This window comes from Periophthalmus magnuspinnatus, chromosome 12, assembly GCF_009829125.3.
Source record: "Periophthalmus magnuspinnatus isolate fPerMag1 chromosome 12, fPerMag1.2.pri, whole genome shotgun sequence".
Classification (NCBI taxonomy): Eukaryota; Metazoa; Chordata; class Actinopteri; order Gobiiformes; family Gobiidae; genus Periophthalmus; species Periophthalmus magnuspinnatus.
In genome coordinates, this window is record NC_047137.1 from 9,069,580 (window position 1) to 9,088,042 (window position 18,463).

At 37.5% G+C, this 18,463-nt stretch overlaps 2 protein-coding genes across 2 annotated transcripts; one reads left to right on the forward strand and one right to left on the reverse strand.

Annotated features, from left to right (window-relative positions):
* Positions 1-1,304: 1,304 nt before the first annotated feature.
* Positions 1,305-8,928, forward strand: hdhd2 (haloacid dehalogenase-like hydrolase domain containing 2). The gene is made up of 10 exons (XM_055225614.1): positions 1,305-1,363; positions 3,667-3,777; positions 4,413-4,515; positions 5,533-5,638; positions 6,484-6,568; positions 6,653-6,818; positions 6,903-6,953; positions 7,293-7,356; positions 7,435-7,595; positions 8,600-8,928. Exons 2-9 carry the CDS (start codon positions 3,677-3,679, stop codon positions 7,536-7,538), a joined length of 780 nt encoding a protein of 259 aa, XP_055081589.1. The 5' UTR covers positions 1,305-1,363; positions 3,667-3,676; the 3' UTR covers positions 7,539-7,595; positions 8,600-8,928.
* Positions 8,572-17,908, reverse strand: katnal2 (katanin p60 subunit A-like 2). The gene is made up of 16 exons (XM_033975901.1): positions 17,855-17,908; positions 17,321-17,391; positions 16,412-16,578; positions 15,735-15,771; positions 15,156-15,249; positions 14,987-15,040; positions 14,103-14,207; positions 13,943-14,029; positions 12,404-12,502; positions 11,129-11,192; positions 10,927-11,045; positions 10,641-10,732; positions 10,184-10,294; positions 9,624-9,789; positions 8,782-8,884; positions 8,572-8,711 (listed from the first exon to the last, which is right to left on the reverse strand). Exons 1-16 carry the CDS (start codon positions 17,906-17,908, stop codon positions 8,572-8,574), a joined length of 1,563 nt encoding a protein of 520 aa, XP_033831792.1.
* Positions 17,909-18,463: the final 555 nt, after the last annotated feature.

An 18,463-nucleotide genomic window follows, 5' to 3' on the forward strand; every position in this document is an offset into this window, starting at 1 on the left:
TCTGGGGGCTGCCACAGAGAAGGCTCTGTCACCTTTGTTCTTGAGCTTGGCTTTAGACACAGTCAGCAGGAGCTGGTCAGCTGACCTCAAGGCTCTGGGTGGAGTATAGGGTTCCAGTAACATATTCAAAGTGGAGGGCCCAAGGTGGTCAATACAGTCAGTCAAACAGATGGATGCATTTTACATAGTTCTGACAGACTTTCCACACTTTTAATAATGGTTGGAACTTCAATTTCAGCCATATATCACAGTGCAGTGTGGTGTCATTGAGGTTACTGGGGTAGAATTACTCTACCACTGCTAAAACGACTACTTATGATCAATTGGGCAGTTCAGTACAAGGTCACATTTGGCTCCTGGGCCGGTTTGGACAAGCTTGGAAAAGATGGTATAATGCCATACTGTAAACATACAAACAAAGGTCACCTTTACATTTTTTATAATGATCCCTACCTACATTATGTTAGTAATTTGCACTGACTGTGTCTATTTAAAGCAAGCAGTAAACAGAGGACTTTGATCTTATCTAGGTTTTTTGATGTCTTAAAATAAATATGTTGGACACAAGCATATGCAAACTAAATACCAAATATGTTAGGAGCAAAAACAAAAAAGGAGATTATCAAATGTTTTTCCTCCATAAATCACAGACAGTGCATAATATTTTGTCAAACCCAAAAGTCCACACAGTGTTATTCACAAGGAGCATGCAAAGAGGATTGGCCTTGTGTAGTCTGGCTGCAGGTCTGAGCAGGTTATCATCAGTTTGATAATACCCCTCCTCTATATTAAATCTATTTGCCCTCGCAGACCTGCTAATGCTCCACAGCTGCTGCTTGTTAGTGCAATGGGACACATATGTTTTCTATTTGTATAACAAGTGATTATTACAGTCACTAACCCTCTTATCTGATTAATATAATAAATGAATCATAAAAATGCAGAAGAGAAAGTGAAACATTTTTCTTGTGGTATATAGTCTTCTAGTCTTAAAAAAAAAAAAAAAAAACTCAAACAAGAAAAAAGTATGTTTGAAAAATACCACTAAATTTTAGATTGGTATTTTATATGAATTGAACATTTTAATTACAAGTAAAAGTACAGGTTTCAAAATCTACTCAAAAAAGAACAACCTTCCCAAAAAACTACTCAATTACAGTAACGTAAGTGCTTGTAATTAGTTACTTTCTACCTCTGATAATACTAATAATTTTACAAGAATCATGAACAGTACATGTTTCCAAAGAAGAGGCATAGGGGGCGTTGCAAGACGTTTTGCTTCTAATCCACAAGAAGAAGAAGAAGAAGAAGAAGAAGAAGGTGTAAACAGGAAGTAAAAGGAGCTGTGCAGCTGCTGATAAAGGTGAGTTTTTTTTAGGTTTTAATTGACCAAATCTTTAAATGCATTTTATTAAAACATGCAAACGATGATATTATTAACTGTTTATCTATCCACCGTCAAACTGAGATACGATTCACTCAATAGGTTTAGAAATCATTGTGTTTTAACCTAATATCAAAGAGCCATAGCGTTCAGTTATTTTATTAATTTTATTTATTGCATTATTATTATTATAATTATTAATTGATTATCAGTAATGTATTATAGTGTAGCTCTATTCCCCTGACATTATGAAGAAATAATAATTGCATTGCTTTGCCTCCAAAGCTAAGTGTCTGAATTAAACAATACAGCAAAATGCAACATATATCCCACTGTTAAATCCTGTAGGCTCCATATTGGCTTACTTACTTTCTGTTGACAAAGAACGAAATGGTTACAAATTGTGAGGTGAAGGGATTCTAGTCAACATTACTATTAGTACGACTACAACAACTGCTAAAAACTCTTTTGCCTGAATGTAGAGTTGAAAAATACAGATGGCTGTTGGTGTCATTTCATGGGGTCACAGAATTATTTCAGATGCCCTTGACTCACATATATCAAACTCAGGCCCAGGGGCCAAATCTGACACGTGTTGTAATTATATTTGGCCCGTGATATCATATCGAATGTGCATTAGAGCTGGCCCACCGGTATATAGCACTTGCACCATTAATACTAATAATCCCAGAATGCTTTGCTAGTACACTGGCGCACAGTCGAGACCAGCAAGCGCCCTCCTTTTCTGATGACACTCATTAGCAACCAAGCTACTAGACACCTCGGCCAAATGAATTACTGCAGAGAGAAACATAATTTATTTTATGTATTTAAATAATAAATGCATACTACTGAAGTGTCTGTTATTTCAAATAAAATTTCTCATATGTTTGTAATATGAAGCTTGAGTTGTTCCAGATTTTTCAATACATTTTGAGTTTGGCTGTCAATTTGTCTCCGTTTTAAATTTTGGTCCACTAAGTTTGACACCCCTGCCCTAGAGGATATGGGGAAATATTTAAAATTTCACACTTTATATGAAAACTTAACTGGGATTAAAAAAGGAATTAAACCAGAAGTGCCATGATACTAAAAAGGAATAGACTCGATACTGCTACTACTCAATACTGATTCCGATACCAGGATGATAATCAAAAACACTCTTTATTTTGACAATACAATATGATTTTAATTATTAAATCGTAATACATTATTTTATATTATCATGTGACCTTAGATCTGTGTAATCCATCATCGTCTAGGTTCCATAGCGGTCCATGAGCATATACTAGTCTATGTAGTCTTTTACTTTTTCTGATACAGCTCAAGATCATTCTAAAGCTATTCAGGAAAGGTTACATTTTTAGTATCGATACCTGCTCAAATCTAGTTTTGGTAACCTACTAGTTTTAGTATTGATTAGTATCTGATTTTTGATACTTTTGACAAACCTAGTTCTTAGGGTCTGTTCACATTTTACACCACATCTAAACTGGGACTAAACCTGGGCTAGACCTGGACTGAAAAAAGACATCCAAACTAAACTAGGCTCAAATCAGGACCAAAGCAGGACAAGCCTGAGCACCCTAAGACCCTTACCACATGCTCCCACTGATAACTAACCAACAGAAATCCAAACATGTCTAAATAATGGGGGATTGTACAACCACTAACCATCAATCGCCAATAAATATGATCCCTAAATCTGTATTCTAGTCCAGCCTTTGAGTAATCCTCTCCGACTGTGACCAACACAATAATCTGATCGTTTACCCATGTGAACTCTGATTATGGACTTTTATCTATGAGGGAATCAAATTATTACGAAAGATCAAGTATTTTAAAAAATCTACCAAAGCTCCCTTTCTAATGGTCATGAAAGAGGTTTATCAAATCCTTATCAGAATTTAACACAATTTTAACTTTGTTTTATACGAGGAAAGTAGATATTCTCTTACGCAATAGCCTACTTATTGTTATTTTTTTAATAGATGCATACTTTGGTGTAACAAGCAATCCTTATTTGAAATCCATTTTATTAAAATTTTTCACCCCACAGCTTAACGTTTTTGCAAAAAATAAGAAAACATACACATATTTTACTGATACATATCTTGCATATCCACTCGGGTTATCAAAAAATCTGATACTAATTGATACTAAAACTAGTGTTGAAACTAGATACTAATTTGAGCGGGTATCGATACTAAAGAAGTCACGTTCACAGTTTTTTATTTTAATGTCTTTAGCTGATTCTAATATAAAGTATGTGTTTTATTCAGATCTCTCAGCATGGCGGGCAGAAGAGCTCTGAAGGCTGTGCTCATCGACCTCAGTGGGACTCTCCATATAGAAGACACCGCTGTCCCCGGAGCACAGGAGGCACTCAGCAGGTAAGCAACAACATGATAAATAATACATATACAGGAGAAAGAGGAGTGGATGCTGATGGATGAAGTGAACATACTAATTTACATACATACTTAAAGTGCATATGACAGGTTTTCATATTTTTCTATTTATTACTTTGTTTGCTGGGTTTGTACCTGTAGTAAATATTTATCAAAGTTTTACATCAGTTGCAGTTTGTGGAAAAATAGTTGAGAAGAAAGTACAAAAATAACAACATCAACACTGAACATTCCATCCAAAATGCAGGATAAATTTACACAGATGAACACATTTTTCTGGCAGCTTAAACATTCATGTAACAACATAAAAGTGCTGTCATTTATTTGTATTTGTCTAATAATGACTATTGTATAATTTAGACAAGTTTTGGCTCTTGTTGACATTAGGGTCACTAGGTATCAGAACTGTAAATATCACATCTGCGGTCCATTTCCAAGCAGGAAGTAAAATTATGAACTTCACCAGAATTTAAAAACTAGACAAAACTTGACAATTTTTAAAATAAAATCCCAAATATAATGATGTTAACTATGTTTTAGTGAGAAAGTACTCTAAGCTGTCATATGCACTTTAAACAAATAATAAAAGCGTTCATGTTTTTATCTGCTCTTGTAAGGTTACGGAAAGCGTCTGTTGCTATCAAGTTTGTGACCAATACGACAAAAGAAAGTAAGAGAAACCTGCTTGAGAGACTGCAGCGTCTGAACTTTGACGTCCAGGTAAAATTGTAAAGTATGCTTCAGTAGTTCTCCAACCTGGGGAGCAACACAGATTGTAAAGTTTTGGACTGAGAAGATGGCCAAGCTAGTCCTCGATACAAACTGGCGGAGACTGTTAAGTGATATTGTCCAATGGAATTCAAGCTTCTTTCACTAAAATGGCATTTTATCAGATTTGACCATTCTTCAACACTTTGAACAAAGCTGTTTTATAAATTCATGCTTAAAGGCAAAATTGATTCTTGTGAGTTTTAGCCATGTAGTAATGTTGTTACTGCCTCAAAAACATACCTGGAGTTGTGTTTTGTTTCATTCACACATGTTTGAGTAACCCTACATCTCCAAAACTCAAAATGCTCTGTTCCTCCTTGTGATGTCATGAAGCAGTCATTTTCAAGCTAGCAGATACCTTTTACCGTTCGGTCAGTAGAGGCAGTTCCAGGGCTGGAATCATCCAAACAATTGTAGTGAAAGTGTATGGAGTTTAAAAAACCCCACATTTGAGCACTTCCTGCATTAACGCGTGACAATCACAAAGTGGAACATTGTGTTTTATGTTTGAGAGAAGAACTCAGCCTAAATATACAGAGTTTGTGTGTTAAACATGTGTAAATGAAATGAAACACAACTCTGGATAGATTTTTGCTGAGGAAACAACATTATAACATAGATTAGTAATTATCATAATATGGGCCCTTTAAAAAAGCTTTCTTTAATGTGAAATATTTTTTGTTCCCTGGTATGTCTTTAGTATATCAGGAGGTTTGGGCAAAGTCCATGCTTGTGCTGTCTGTGTCTATTGAACTGTAAACATTTGGATCCAAACTGCTGCGATGATGTGACTCTTAATAATCCCATAGGAAAAAGTTGCACTTGCATTGTCTCAAGATATGCTGGGGAGGGAACCAAGTCTGCTAGCTTTTTGTTTCTGTTTTAGCATAGATGCATTTTGGCCAAATTCTTTTAACAATATGCTGCGAAGTTTTAGGGTTTCAATATCATACGTCTTGTCCACAGGAAAAGGAGATCTTCACTTCCCTGACGGCAGCGAGGAGTCTCTTGGAGCAGAGGCAGCACAGGCCCCTGCTGCTGGTGGAGGACAGTGCACTCGAAGACTTCACAGGTACAAGCCCACCATGTTTGAGGCAAAGCTATTCTTATGGGATTATGTTTTTACTTTTCTGAACCAGTATTTACATATTGATATATTGCGTTAAACATCTGGATATAATAGTAATGGTAATAATGCCAAACCGTCCTTGATTATTTTACAACTTAACAATCATAACAAGGAATGATAGGGAAAGTTTGTATACTTGGTGAACCAAGCCAAAGTAGACAAGCCAGATTTATATTTTATTGAAAAAGCACATTACACACTCCAATGTACTGTACTGTTCGGGTGCAGGAAACACAAAATGACAAACCTTCACATCAGCTTGTCGGCATAGGATCACATACAAAAGCAGTTAGATTAACAACACATAGTTACAAGAACAACAAAAGGTGTCAACTTTGAGCTAAACAGAAAATATCACATCATTACACTACAGATTAAAATCACAATGTTCTTGCTTTTCCGTTTCAGTTCATTACGAACTTAGAATATTTGGGGCATACAAGGGACCATCTTTCTTCATACTGTAAAACTGACATAGCATTTCAAACATAACATCATTTCATTGTTAAAGCCATCTAGGACTGTGTTACCTAGATACATGGCATGACAGGGGATGGCAATTAAAAAAAATACAAATTGATGAATCTCTGACCAATATGACCACACATTCCCGAAATATTGGCACCATCAATCCCACATCTCCAACAAAAATCACCTATTCCCTGATATATCTTCTTGGTTGGTGTAATGAAAAATGACACAATGTTTTTCCAACATGCCAAATATTCAACTTACCCTAGTTGTAGCTGATTGTTATTTGGTGCCATCTATCACTTCTTATGTTACAGGTATTGATACTTCTGACCCAAATGCTGTTGTCATCGGACTGGCTCCTGACCATTTTAACTATCAGACAATGAACAAGGCCTTCAGGTAATGCAGGCATTTACATACCAAACCTACCAAACTAAACAGTCTGTGGTTATATTTCATTCATACATTTATTTTACTTTGCAGGATGATATTGGATGGAGCTCCTCTCATCGCCATCCATAAAGCCCGGTATTATAAACGTAAGGATGGTTTGGCTCTTGGTCCTGGTCCCTTTGTGACAGGACTGGAGTACGCCACAGACTGTAAAGCAACAGTAGTGGGGAAGCCCGAGAAAACATTTTTTACCCAGGTAACTTTTGTATAAATGTGTATGAATTACTGTATGTTGTAATGTTATAGCATCATATCTATGTACACAGTTCTCTTTCAACAGGCTCTTTCCGATTTGGGCTGCAGTGCCTGTGAAGCTGTCATGATAGGAGATGTATGTATGCTTTAGGGATTATTTTCATTACTTTTGCCTGAAATTGCAGGTGTGTTTATTGCCAAAACATTAATTGTGAGTGGGCTCACTTCTCCACCGATCAGACCTGTAACTTGGCCTGGTGGTGTCATCTGCTTAACAAATTTCCTTTTAAAGACAATAAAGGCTCAACCTTACCTCCATGGAAATATATACAGTTAATGCAATACTAAAAAGCTCATAAAAGTGAAATTTGGATAGTATGTCACCTTTAAATTGTGAATGTTCAATAGTGTGTATAGTGTATGTTATTTTAGTTATGTGTTCTACAAGTTTCCACATGTAATCTTTGTACTCTAGGATGCCAGAGATGATGTTGGTGGGGCTCAGAATGCAGGAATGTTTGGAATTCTTGTTAAAACTGGTGAGTTATAAAACATTTTTTGTTCAGTAATTCACCTGTAATAATAATTAATAATAATAAGTTCCTTTTGTCTGTCAGGCAAATACAGAGAAGGAGATGAGCACAAAATCAGCCCTCCTCCTCACCTGACCTGTGACAGTTTTCCAGACGCTGTAGAACACATCCTCAAGAACCTCCTCTAGCCTCATTATAAACAGCTCGGCTCACTGTCATCACTGAAGTGAAAAAGAATATTAATGGTAAGATATCTGATTAACATCAATATGCATTTTATCTGTCGGATTTTTGGCTATTAATGTTTGGGGCGACAATGGCTCAGTGGTTAGGGGTCCACCAATCCAAAGGTCATGGGATTGATTTCTGCTCTTTGTGTCCTTAGGCAAGACACTTTATCTACTTTGCCTAATATGAATGTGGTGTGTGTTGGTCGGATTGGAAGCCTTGCTTCCGTCAGTCTGACCCAGGGCAGCTGTGTCTACATAGTAGCTTACTGCCACTGGAGTGAATGGATAATATACTGTAAAGTGCTTTGGGTGTTTTGAAGGGTGCTCTATAAATCCAATGCATTATTATTTTTATTTGTAAGCCAGACAATGGAGCATGTCAGGCACTCACCAGTTCGATTACGGGCAGGTAAAATTTCCATACATTTTTCCCATAGAAAAAAGGCACATTGGAGACTGCTGTTAACTATCCGTGGGTTTCAGAATAATAAAAAAAAATTGCACCGTTAACATAGCAATTAACACATCAAAATAAAACATATCTTTTGAATGCAGAGATGTGCTCAAAATGTTGCTTGTAAAGAGAAAGTTGAAACCCATGAATGAATACCTTATTTCTAAAATTGTATAAACCCAACATTACAAAACAAACTTGGCACAATTTTAGGTGTATTGGGAAAAATGATTTGATATTAAGATTTAATTATTGCATAGTTGACTTGCTCTCTATTACTGCAATTCAGTCTATTTAAGTCAATTTCCTTTTTTCTTTTACTTTTATTAGGAACAAGGAAACCATGTCCCATTGTTGTCATTAAACAAAACATGCTTTTAAATTATTAAAATAGCTCCCATGACAACTCCAACGTACATAATATTTTACATTCACATTTACTGTATTAGGCAGATCATTCAGTATTAAGATTCTGCTGTCATTCATTTTTTCATTCAGTATTATTGCCTGTTATAGTTTCAGTCCATGTACAGTCCACTACACAGACTTGTATTCCTTTTCCCAGGCCGTATATCTGTCCATAAGGCTCCTGGCTGAGGGCTTGATGTGGGCGAGTACTTCCATGAAATCAGCCGTGGTCACAGTGTCTAAGCAGATGGCAGGAGTGTCTGTATCACCTGTGGAGGAGTGAGCATGTTTTTATGAATGGACTGGGAATATTGTTGATCGTAGATGTGTAGTTTGTACCATTGTGAATTGATTCAAGAGCATCAAAGATCTTCCGCACAGGTCTCATGGAGGCCTCCTTACAAACCAATGCAATGTCCGAGCCAGAGTAACCCTCCATCTCCTACACGACAACGTTAGAATAATAAATGCATCTTTTTCTTTACTACAGTTGTGTTTGCACTTTTATTTCCCAATTCTCAAACTAACTCAAATATAACAATTTTGGGGGAAAATGTTCTATACAGTATTAAGTTGCAGACAAAAACAAAGTTATATGTGTTTAGTATAGGACTGGGACAAAATTGAAGAAAGGTGCTTGCAAGATTAAGAGTTCTCGATACTTGTGGAGAATAACTACTTTTATAACACAATTGATGTCATTTTATATATATATATATATATATATATATATATATATATATATATATATATATATATATATATATATATATATATATATATATATATATATATATATATATAAAAATGACAATTAAAAAGCTAAATCATCTGATATTAATCGGAGTGTGCATGTGACCACAGCCAGTGTGTCCATAATTACAGTTAAAGCTTGACAAAGTTGTTCAGAATGTGATTTATTTTACACATTTTATAATTGAGTCAACTGTGTTTTTATATGAGGTTAATAGCCATTTGTGACCACCAGCTTTCAGAAGATCAATTTCAGTTTTGCTTTTCGTGTGAAGTTATCTCTCTATCTCTCTATCTCTATCTAATTTGAATAGTTAAAACACAATAATAGGTCTCAGTGCAGCATAATGGCTAAATGGTCATTTCCAGTCACAGGTTCCCTTATGCACACCTGGTTGTCCAGCCTTTATTCTTTCTGTATGACTGACCTTGGCGAGAGTCTGATAGTCCAGCTGAGTGCGCAGTTCTACCCCTCCCTCGGTGGAGCGGAATGGAGGCAGCCAGTGTGAGACCATGGCCTGTCGAGCCAGGGATGAGGGGAAGCCCACCAGGATCCTCTTCTCCAGCCTCCTCAACATCGCATGGTCCAGCTCCCTACAACACATAAACCAACATCTGGAAAATGACTGCACTATTTAGTCATTTATTAATAACTGTCTGCCTATAGCACATGTTTATATTTGCATTTATGTGTTAAATTAATTGTGGTTAGTAGTATGATTTCAATTACCATATATAGATTTGGAATGTACTGTATTTTAATTAATACAGCGTTGTTTTTTTTTAAACAGAACTAATGTTTCAAACATTTTCACTTACATGGCACTTAATGCTTAACTCTTCATAACCCACAGCACTATTCCTATCTTAAATAAATAAATACATATATTTATTGTGTGTGTGTATGTATATATATATATATATATATATATATAATTATATAAAATTATATATCACACACACAAAAAAAGTGAGTGCTCTGATTTACCATGGCAGGTTGGAGGCGGCTAGCACAAACACCAAGTCGTCTGATCTGGCCAGTCCATCCATCTGAACCAGGAGCTCAGCCTTCATCCTGCGATTGCTCTCATGCTCCCCTCTGGAGAACAACACACATGTTACTACAGACAGAGTAGGAACATAGAGATCTGAGCTAGCATTAATGTGGACCCATTGTGCAAAATCAACTTTTTTGAGTTTTTAACCATGTTATAGTTTTCCGTCACTATTTACACCCTCAAAGTTGTATTTGGCATGATTCATGGAATCATTAACCAATCTTTATATTTTATATTTTATACCGATGTCAGCTCCAACTGGGTACCGTAATTTTCTAATGCGGAAGTCAGCTGACATGTTTCTTTTATTAAGTCATCAACAGTTGCCATAGATTATAACTTTAAAGCAGACACAAGCACAGTATGTCTTCTTTAAGATTTACTTACCCCATAGTGGACCCTCTTTGACCCATCACTGACTCCAGTTCATCCAGAAAGATTGTGGATGGAGCGTGATACCTGGCTAGATCAAACAATACCTGCAAGGACAGAATTCTAAAGTATTTGTGTACAGAAGTAGTTGGATAAAGAAGCCAAAAACATATTTAAATAAGTGCATTGTTACTAAAAAGAATATTTCACAAGTAGAAGTAAACATATGTGATCCAAACAATTACTCAATTAAAGGTAAAACAGCATCTTATGTCAAGTATGCGTGTATGCTACAGATTACCCGGACTAGTTTCTCCGAGTCTCCTCTCCACTTGCTGATGATGCTGGAGGCAGAGATGTTGAAAAAGGTGGTCTTGCACTCTGTAGCTACAGCCTTGGCCAGCATAGTCTTCCCTGTACCTGTATCACAGAGCAAGATGTATTTAAAATATTGATTTATGTTGTATGTTTTATCAAAAAGTGGTAAAGAAATGTATAGATACCTGGAGGCCCATAAAGCAGTAAGCTTTTCCATGGTGACAATATCCCGGTAAATAACTGGGGGTACTGTAGACACAAAGAAATATATGAAAACTCTGACCAACAGCATCCCAGGAGAAGATAAATATAATGCCATAATTTCATCATTCCAGGCAAAGCAGGCAAAGCATTTCCATAAGACAAGATGCCCCACCCACCACAATAACGGTACATAGTGCACCTTAGGAGAGGAGAACCTTGATTTGAACTAAAGACCTTTCTGATGTGAGGCAATGGCACTAACCAACATCTGGTACTGGTAGTGTGACCATCTTGAGAATGCCCAGTTGAATCTTGGAAGCTAAGCAAGACTGGGCCTGATAAATAGACCTACCGGTACTTGGACGGGAGACCGCTGAGACCAGATGCCACAGTGGGGCAGCAGTGGCTTTCATACTGTTTGTCAAAACGAATGGGGGACAGTGGATGATACAATCTGGCATGTTTCCAGCATGTATTTCATGTTCATTAACACACACTGTCCAGACCAAATAAACACACAATCATGTTTATGTATTAGATAAAATAATGTCATTGATCTTTGATACTGAACATACCGTTTTCATTTAATGGTGTAAGGTGGTAAGTATTATAGACCAATCAATTGGAATTCAATTTATTTTTCTTGTCCTGGCGATTCATATCAATCCAACATATTTTTACATAAACAGCATTGCACTTCTTCTCAAACAAAAGAAAAGCAACCACATACTTTGGGTTTAATAACCTTATACTCTGACACATGCATTTTAATTTTCCCAATGCCAACACCACAATGCTGAACCACTGATTACTCTGTCTTAAAGGCGCACCATTCCTCTATCTACCCCCTCACACAGATGAATACAAATGCATGCATTCTCCATTCTGACCTTAACCCTCCGAATGAACAATAATGCCGGATGAATTTGGGCATTGCGGGAACGCTGTTATTCAATAAAACTGCACCGAATGGAAAAGATCGGCACATCAGTTTTCATCTCTGGCCACAAATGTCAAAGAGGATGCAGACCGCCTGATTTGCTGTCATCGTGATAGAGATTTGACGCCCCTGTCTACATAATACATCTATACACTTCTATCTATCCATCTGTGTATTATACCACCAGATATGGATTTCACGTCAGGCTAAAGGACTGGCTTGACCCCTCTGGCCCACTGTAGCCCTTGCCCCAGCTAAAGGAGATGTATTCAGAATCGAAGCGGGCCAAATACCAGTGTTGAAATAGCGCGCACACCTTAATGGGGTAGACGACGGCCTCTTTGACTAATCGCTTAGCGTCTTCCAGGCCGATGATGTCCTCCCAGCGCACGTTCGGGCTGTGCAAATAGATGTCCTAAGAGACACACACACACACATAAGCAGAAAGTTAGGTCACTGGATGGGGGGCGTAAATAGGTGTCCTTTAGAAGGGAGCAAAGCGTAAGAGAAATAGATAGAACATAGAGCTTCATTAATACAGCAGATCGATTCATTTTCAGGGAAGATTTGTGCTGCTCCCTAGTGCTCAGGCTAAATATTACAGTGAATAGTCAGAGGTGGGTAGAAAATTGTACTCAAGTAAGACTAACATTATTTCAAAATAATGTTACTCAAGAAGAAGTACAAAATGGTGGTCCAAGAAATTACACAAGTAAAAGTAATAAAAAGTATTTGGGAAAACTAATACTGAAGAAAGAGGAACTGCAACATCTGTAACATCTGATTTATATGTTGAGGCGAATGTAAGTTGAAGGATAAATATTAAATAATGCACAAAATCTGGTATTTTCAAAAGGATAGACACAAAAATGAGAAAAATAAAATCATATCTGAAGGAGCGGCTCAAAAAATGCAAATATTCAAATAATTTCAAATTGTCAATATAAAACTTTTGTCACTTGTAGACTTACTCCCAGTGGGAAGAGTAACCAAAACTTTTATTCAAGCAAGAGTACTATTATTTCAATAAAAATATTACTCAAGTAGAAATAAAAGTATGCTGCTAGAAAAGCACTCTGAAAAGTACAATTTATTTAGAAAATTAACCAAGTAAATGTAACTGTAATGTAACATTGCTTAAAGGTGCACGATGTAAGTTTTCTTGTGAAGGTTCTATCACCTGCTTGTCTCCATGAGGTAATGTTATTTATATATTTTTTGGTAAGTTCCACAATAAGGTATTAAATGTATCTATCTCCATGGAGACAGGCGACAGCAGTAGGCTAAGTTATAAGTTATGCTTGTGGTAAGGCACATTTTTTTCAGTAATAAAACACCTGTAATTAAATAAATGCATGAAATATAAGCCTCAATTCCACACAGTGGAACATTCCATACAAGGTAATAACATCTCCTTAGAGAGAAGCAGAAGGGGACTGTCCACCAGAAAAGTTACATAGTGCCTTTAAGTAAAGTTTTTGATGACACCCATTTTAAATACAATTTAAAAGCTTGTGTTTTTTGTGTTTTGAAGATTTTATCTTTACTTTTAAAATGTAATATATGGGATATTCTTCATAGTACATAGTTAGTTAGTTCAATTGTCTAATTACATCAACAACACTAAAAGATAAATCCATACGTCCCATTTAAGTCATAACCAAGTCATAACTTAGTATTTGAATAGTATTTCCAAAACATATATATGGACAGAGGCTCACTGTTCTCTGCAGTACTGTATTACTTCTAAGCACATGCAAAATACCCCCACTCAATGATATAGAACACTTTGCAAACTGCATTTGTTTTATACATAAAAAAAATGAAAGTAATATGTGTTAAATATTATATTTACCCTACTGATGATGGTAGCCAGTTCCCTCATTTCTTCAGTTATCCCAGAGAATCCATTTAGAGGCTTCAGCAAACGTTCCCGTGACATCTGGAAAAAAGTTTGAATTAAATGTTTTATGTAAACACTTTATATCAGCTTTAATGTTTGTCACATTAAATACCATTTGTTCTGTGTCACTGATGCCTTTGCTAGCAGAGCAGAGGTGGAGTGAGAGTGCTGATGGATAACCTCCTCCTCGCTCTGAGACACCGGCCTGGACAGGGTCCTGTACAACCAGTGATAGAAAAGAGGAATGAGAGAAGCATTCCTGCTGTGCCAGCCAGAGACCAAGCCAATAAGTCAGCAGTACCACCAGCAGCAGCACAACTACCACAACCACCTCCCCCAGCGAAGGAGTCATCACCAGCAGCAGAACCACCTCCCCCAGCGAGGGATTCAGCAGCACCACCACCTCCACTTCCACCAGAGAATAAGTCAGCAGCACAACTACCTCCACCTTCCCCAGCAAAAGATTCATCACCAGCGTCACTTTCTCCAGGGTCCTTGTGACAGCCCCAGCATCCCCATCACCTCCCCTGCCCACAGACCAGCCCTGGGTGCCCTTTGCTACATTTGAGACTCTTCACTCTCCTCCCCACCTTCACCCATTGCCCTTCCCAACCATCTAGAAAGCCTCATCAGATCAGGAATTAAGATGGCTCCCCTCACACCTAATATAGTGTGATCAACAGTTCTGGCATCTCTTCCCTGTGCAAAACTGTGCCTGTTTCCTCACCAAAGACACTCCCAGCTATCCCCTCTCATCCTTCACTCAAACACACAAACACGCTAGGACACACAGGTCCTCTGATGTCCCAGGTAATACCAGGGTGAGGCCAAGTGATGGAGCTGTATCTGCAGTTACACCATGTAAACTAGTTATCAGAAGGACATCCAGCCCTACAGAATTAATCATGATTAATTACACTCAAAAAACCTGGATCAAAGAGCCCTGCTCTGGTCTGTGAGCCACTGAGCTCGACTTTTCCTCTCATAAGCACATACACACATGAGGGGCCGGTCCTGCTCTACAGACAGCATGATGAGTCCGAGCTCCATCTGAATTTTTTATGTAAAAAGAGTTAAAGTCTGCAAACTGAAAGCATAAATTGAAAGCAGTTTTAAATGCCAAGTATATAAAACAAAAGGTAAACTGTATTCGTATCTGTCTTACATTTGGCTGTGCACTGGCTGCGGTTTTCTTCCCTGAGCTTGGATGTTGAGAAGACGTGATTTTAGGCAGAGGCTTTGGTACTGAGCAGGTATTCCTATAGAAAAAGAGACACAAAAATATATTAGTCAATGAATTTATACATGTAAAATAAAGAGACATTTTAGTAAGCTCTTAATGGTATAATACCATGGTATGGTATGCTTTGTATTTGCACAACAATACATTAACCAAGACAAGTCATAGGAAAGATGCTGGTCCCAGGTTGTAACATGAATGCTAATTTACACCTCTAGTCCCAGAGCAGGTTGGTGAAAATACTGAAAATACAGATTGAATGTACATAGATAACTTGACCACAAATGAATTAAAACAGATATTACCTAGGGTCACATTGTTCAAATACCATTCTAAAACCAACATACAGCCAAATACATAAGCACCTGCACTCTTACCCGCTCCACTTAACCTCTTCCACCCCCCATCAAGGCTCTATACATGAACGCGCACACACACGCACGCACACCCCCACACACCCCCACACACACACACACACACTAGTAACACAGAATATCACTGTACCTTTTAACACTAGAAGGCTTTCCACATCTGTTTTCACCTTTTGATAAAAAGGCAAATAGATGTAGATTAGATAAAAAGAAAAGTTAGTTAAAAAACAAAACAAAACAAAAAACATTTCTTGTATGTTACATTTTTTTGGCTACTAAACTGTGTATATATGTTTTAATAGTATTGCCTGCTGTTCTATGTCTTTTTTTGCAATCTTAGGACAAATCATGTATATTTGCAGCTTTCTGGTCAAAAACTGTCAAAACTGAGTGTGTTCTGTCTCCAGTGGCCACTATCAATTACAAGTACTATGTGACACCACACAGGGATTAAAGACAGGTGTTTCTGCTTACAAACACCTGACTGCAGGGGTGGAGTTTGAAATGTTGATGCCTGTGAGACCAATCAAAGTCTTCCTTATACCCCCAGAGCCCACTCCTCTCTGACACTTTTCTTTAGCCCAGAGGCACTGTCCAGTTTAGCAGCTCTATTTGAAATGTGGCTTTCTGAGAAGTTTAGGTGTTTAGTTACACTTTAAACACCTGGCATGTACACAAGCCAACTGACCAAATAAACCACACGTTTGCTCTTCTCTCACAAACACACTCTCATTCGGTGTGTTTGTGAGTTATATATAATATCTGCACATACAGTCACACTTCCTCAAATTTCCTAGCTACTAATGTTACCTGCTTCTGTGACCTTCCTGATGAGTTTGGGATACTTCTGGTATTTAACGTAGTGGTAGCTCTCGTACTCCATCAGCACCATCTCCAGGTCGATGTTGTCACACACCTCAAACCTCCTCAGGCCCAAGTTTGTCTCTTGGTCGAGAGCCAGGGCAGCTTCCATGTATCTGGGGATTCATTCATGCAGACGGAACCAAGGTGGCTCATGTTTAAATGTCTGTTGATCTTCCTTTTTTCAGTTGTTCTTGACCAAATGAGCCGTACAAATCTAATCTAATAAACATAACCTATCAGTGTCCCCAGATAACAGGTAAGCATAATGGCTTGCACTTTTAATGCCATTTAAACGCTTGTTGAACACTCTCAAACCGCTACACTGTAGTGATTATTCATTCACTCCAAACTCAGTAGTGTTAAGCTACTAAGCTACTCTGCTGCCCTGTGACAGACAGAGGCGAGGGTACCAAGCTGCATCATCAGCCCCTCTGACCACCACCACCACCACCACCACATATTTGGGTTGCCAGATTCAATCTTGAAATCCAGTTAGTTTTAACGTAAAAGGACTCTGATCTGAATCTGAATCCTTACTACCTAAACCCTAGCATTAGCAGCTAATCGTTAATCAGTGCTAGTGCCGCAGCTGCAGCTCAGTGAGTGAATTCTGGAGGTTCTAAACTTTTGCATGAGGCAAGGCCTGTCCATATACCAAGAATGAGAAAAAACTTGTGTGTCCTCTATCAGCAGATTTAGACACTGGCAACCCAGGCTGTTACATTTTTAAACCAGTAAGCGTAAGATACATACTGTAGTGCAATTCCAGCCTTGTATTAAGTGTTACTGTCTATTTAGAACATCAATAGAAACCTCATGATCCAGATGGATGTAAACCTTATCCCTACAGCTTACCCTTGTCCCATGAGGTGATGGTATATGAGGACTAGAAGACTCTTCCTCCTCAAGTCTGTCCTCTGCTCCTCCTTTAACACGCAAACAAAAGTCAAAATAATTGTTAATTCTTAATTATAGTAGCCTACTTTGTTAATTGGAGGCTGATTGTAAATAAGTTAAAAAAAAAAAAAAAAAAAAAAATTCTTTCTTAATTGGCAATACATGTAAAAGTAATCCAGGATATCAAAGTGAAAGAATCGTCATTCTTGGTCCATGCCGCACGTGGTTTAGCGGTATCTAGGCAACCAGGGACGCTGTGCACGCTGATTAAGCTAATGAAATGCTAACTGTGAAGAAGTGCCCGAAATAAAGAGTTTAAAAGTTACATTTATTCAAACCAAGACCCACAAGGAGAGCATTTAAATTATTAGCAAAGTTGTTGTGAACATAACTTATTTTTAGGTATCATATTGCTAGCTCAACGTTTCATAGCATTCTGCAGAAGAAAACTACAAAAAAAATAAAAACAGGGCCAACTAGCTAGATACTCACCGCTTCCCTGGCCTCGTGCGCTACTTTCATCGACTGGTAATTTAAGCCCATCATTGTGACGTTTGTTCGCGAGACAGTCCGTTTTTTAAGTGTTTTTTCCCTGAATGTTTCTGGAAAAGTCGCAGTAACCTGTCGCACACAGTCGCTGGATTCACATGTAATACCATCCAAGTCCACCAGATGGGGGTAAAGTTTAATTAAGAGTGACACCGGATTACAAACTGCTTAAATTAAATAATCCTAATGATAGAAGATACATTTCTTACATTTAATTTTGAAATAATAAAGCTAAAAATCTTCATTGCAAAATAAATACATTAAATAATAATAATTTAATACACCATTTTTAAACCTACATTGTAGTAAATCCCTCACCTCTTCACAAAATTAGAATATCATAGAACAGTGATTTTCAGCCAGAGTGCTGAGGAACAGTAGTGCACCTTGAAGGACTGCCAGTTGTGCCTTGAAATAGTTAACTCCAATTGGAAACTTTTCCAAGTTATTCAGTGTAATAATTGGCCTATTTGGAGTGTTTTAAACTGAACCAAAAAAAGACAAAATGACCACTACTGCAAAATCCCTCCCTCGTGCCTGATAACAATGACA

Coding starts and splice junctions, on each gene's coding strand:
- hdhd2 (XM_055225614.1), top strand. CDS start 3,677: ATGGCGGGCAGAAGAGCTCTGAAGGCTGTGCTCATCGACCTCAGTGGG. Junction 4,516..5,532: donor GTCTGAACTTTGACGTCCAG/GTAAAATTGTAA, acceptor TCTTGTCCACAG/GAAAAGGAGATCTTCACTTC. Junction 6,569..6,652: donor ACAATGAACAAGGCCTTCAG/GTAATGCAGGCA, acceptor TTTACTTTGCAG/GATGATATTGGATGGAGCTC.
- katnal2 (XM_033975901.1), bottom strand. CDS start 17,908: ATGATGGGCTTAAATTACCAGTCGATGAAAGTAGCGCACGAGGCCAGG. Junction 17,392..17,854: donor CGCACGAGGCCAGGGAAGCG/GTGAGTATCTAG, acceptor TGCGTGTTAAAG/GAGGAGCAGAGGACAGACTT. Junction 10,733..10,926: donor ACTCGGAGAAACTAGTCCGG/GTAATCTGTAGC, acceptor CTGTCCTTGCAG/GTATTGTTTGATCTAGCCAG.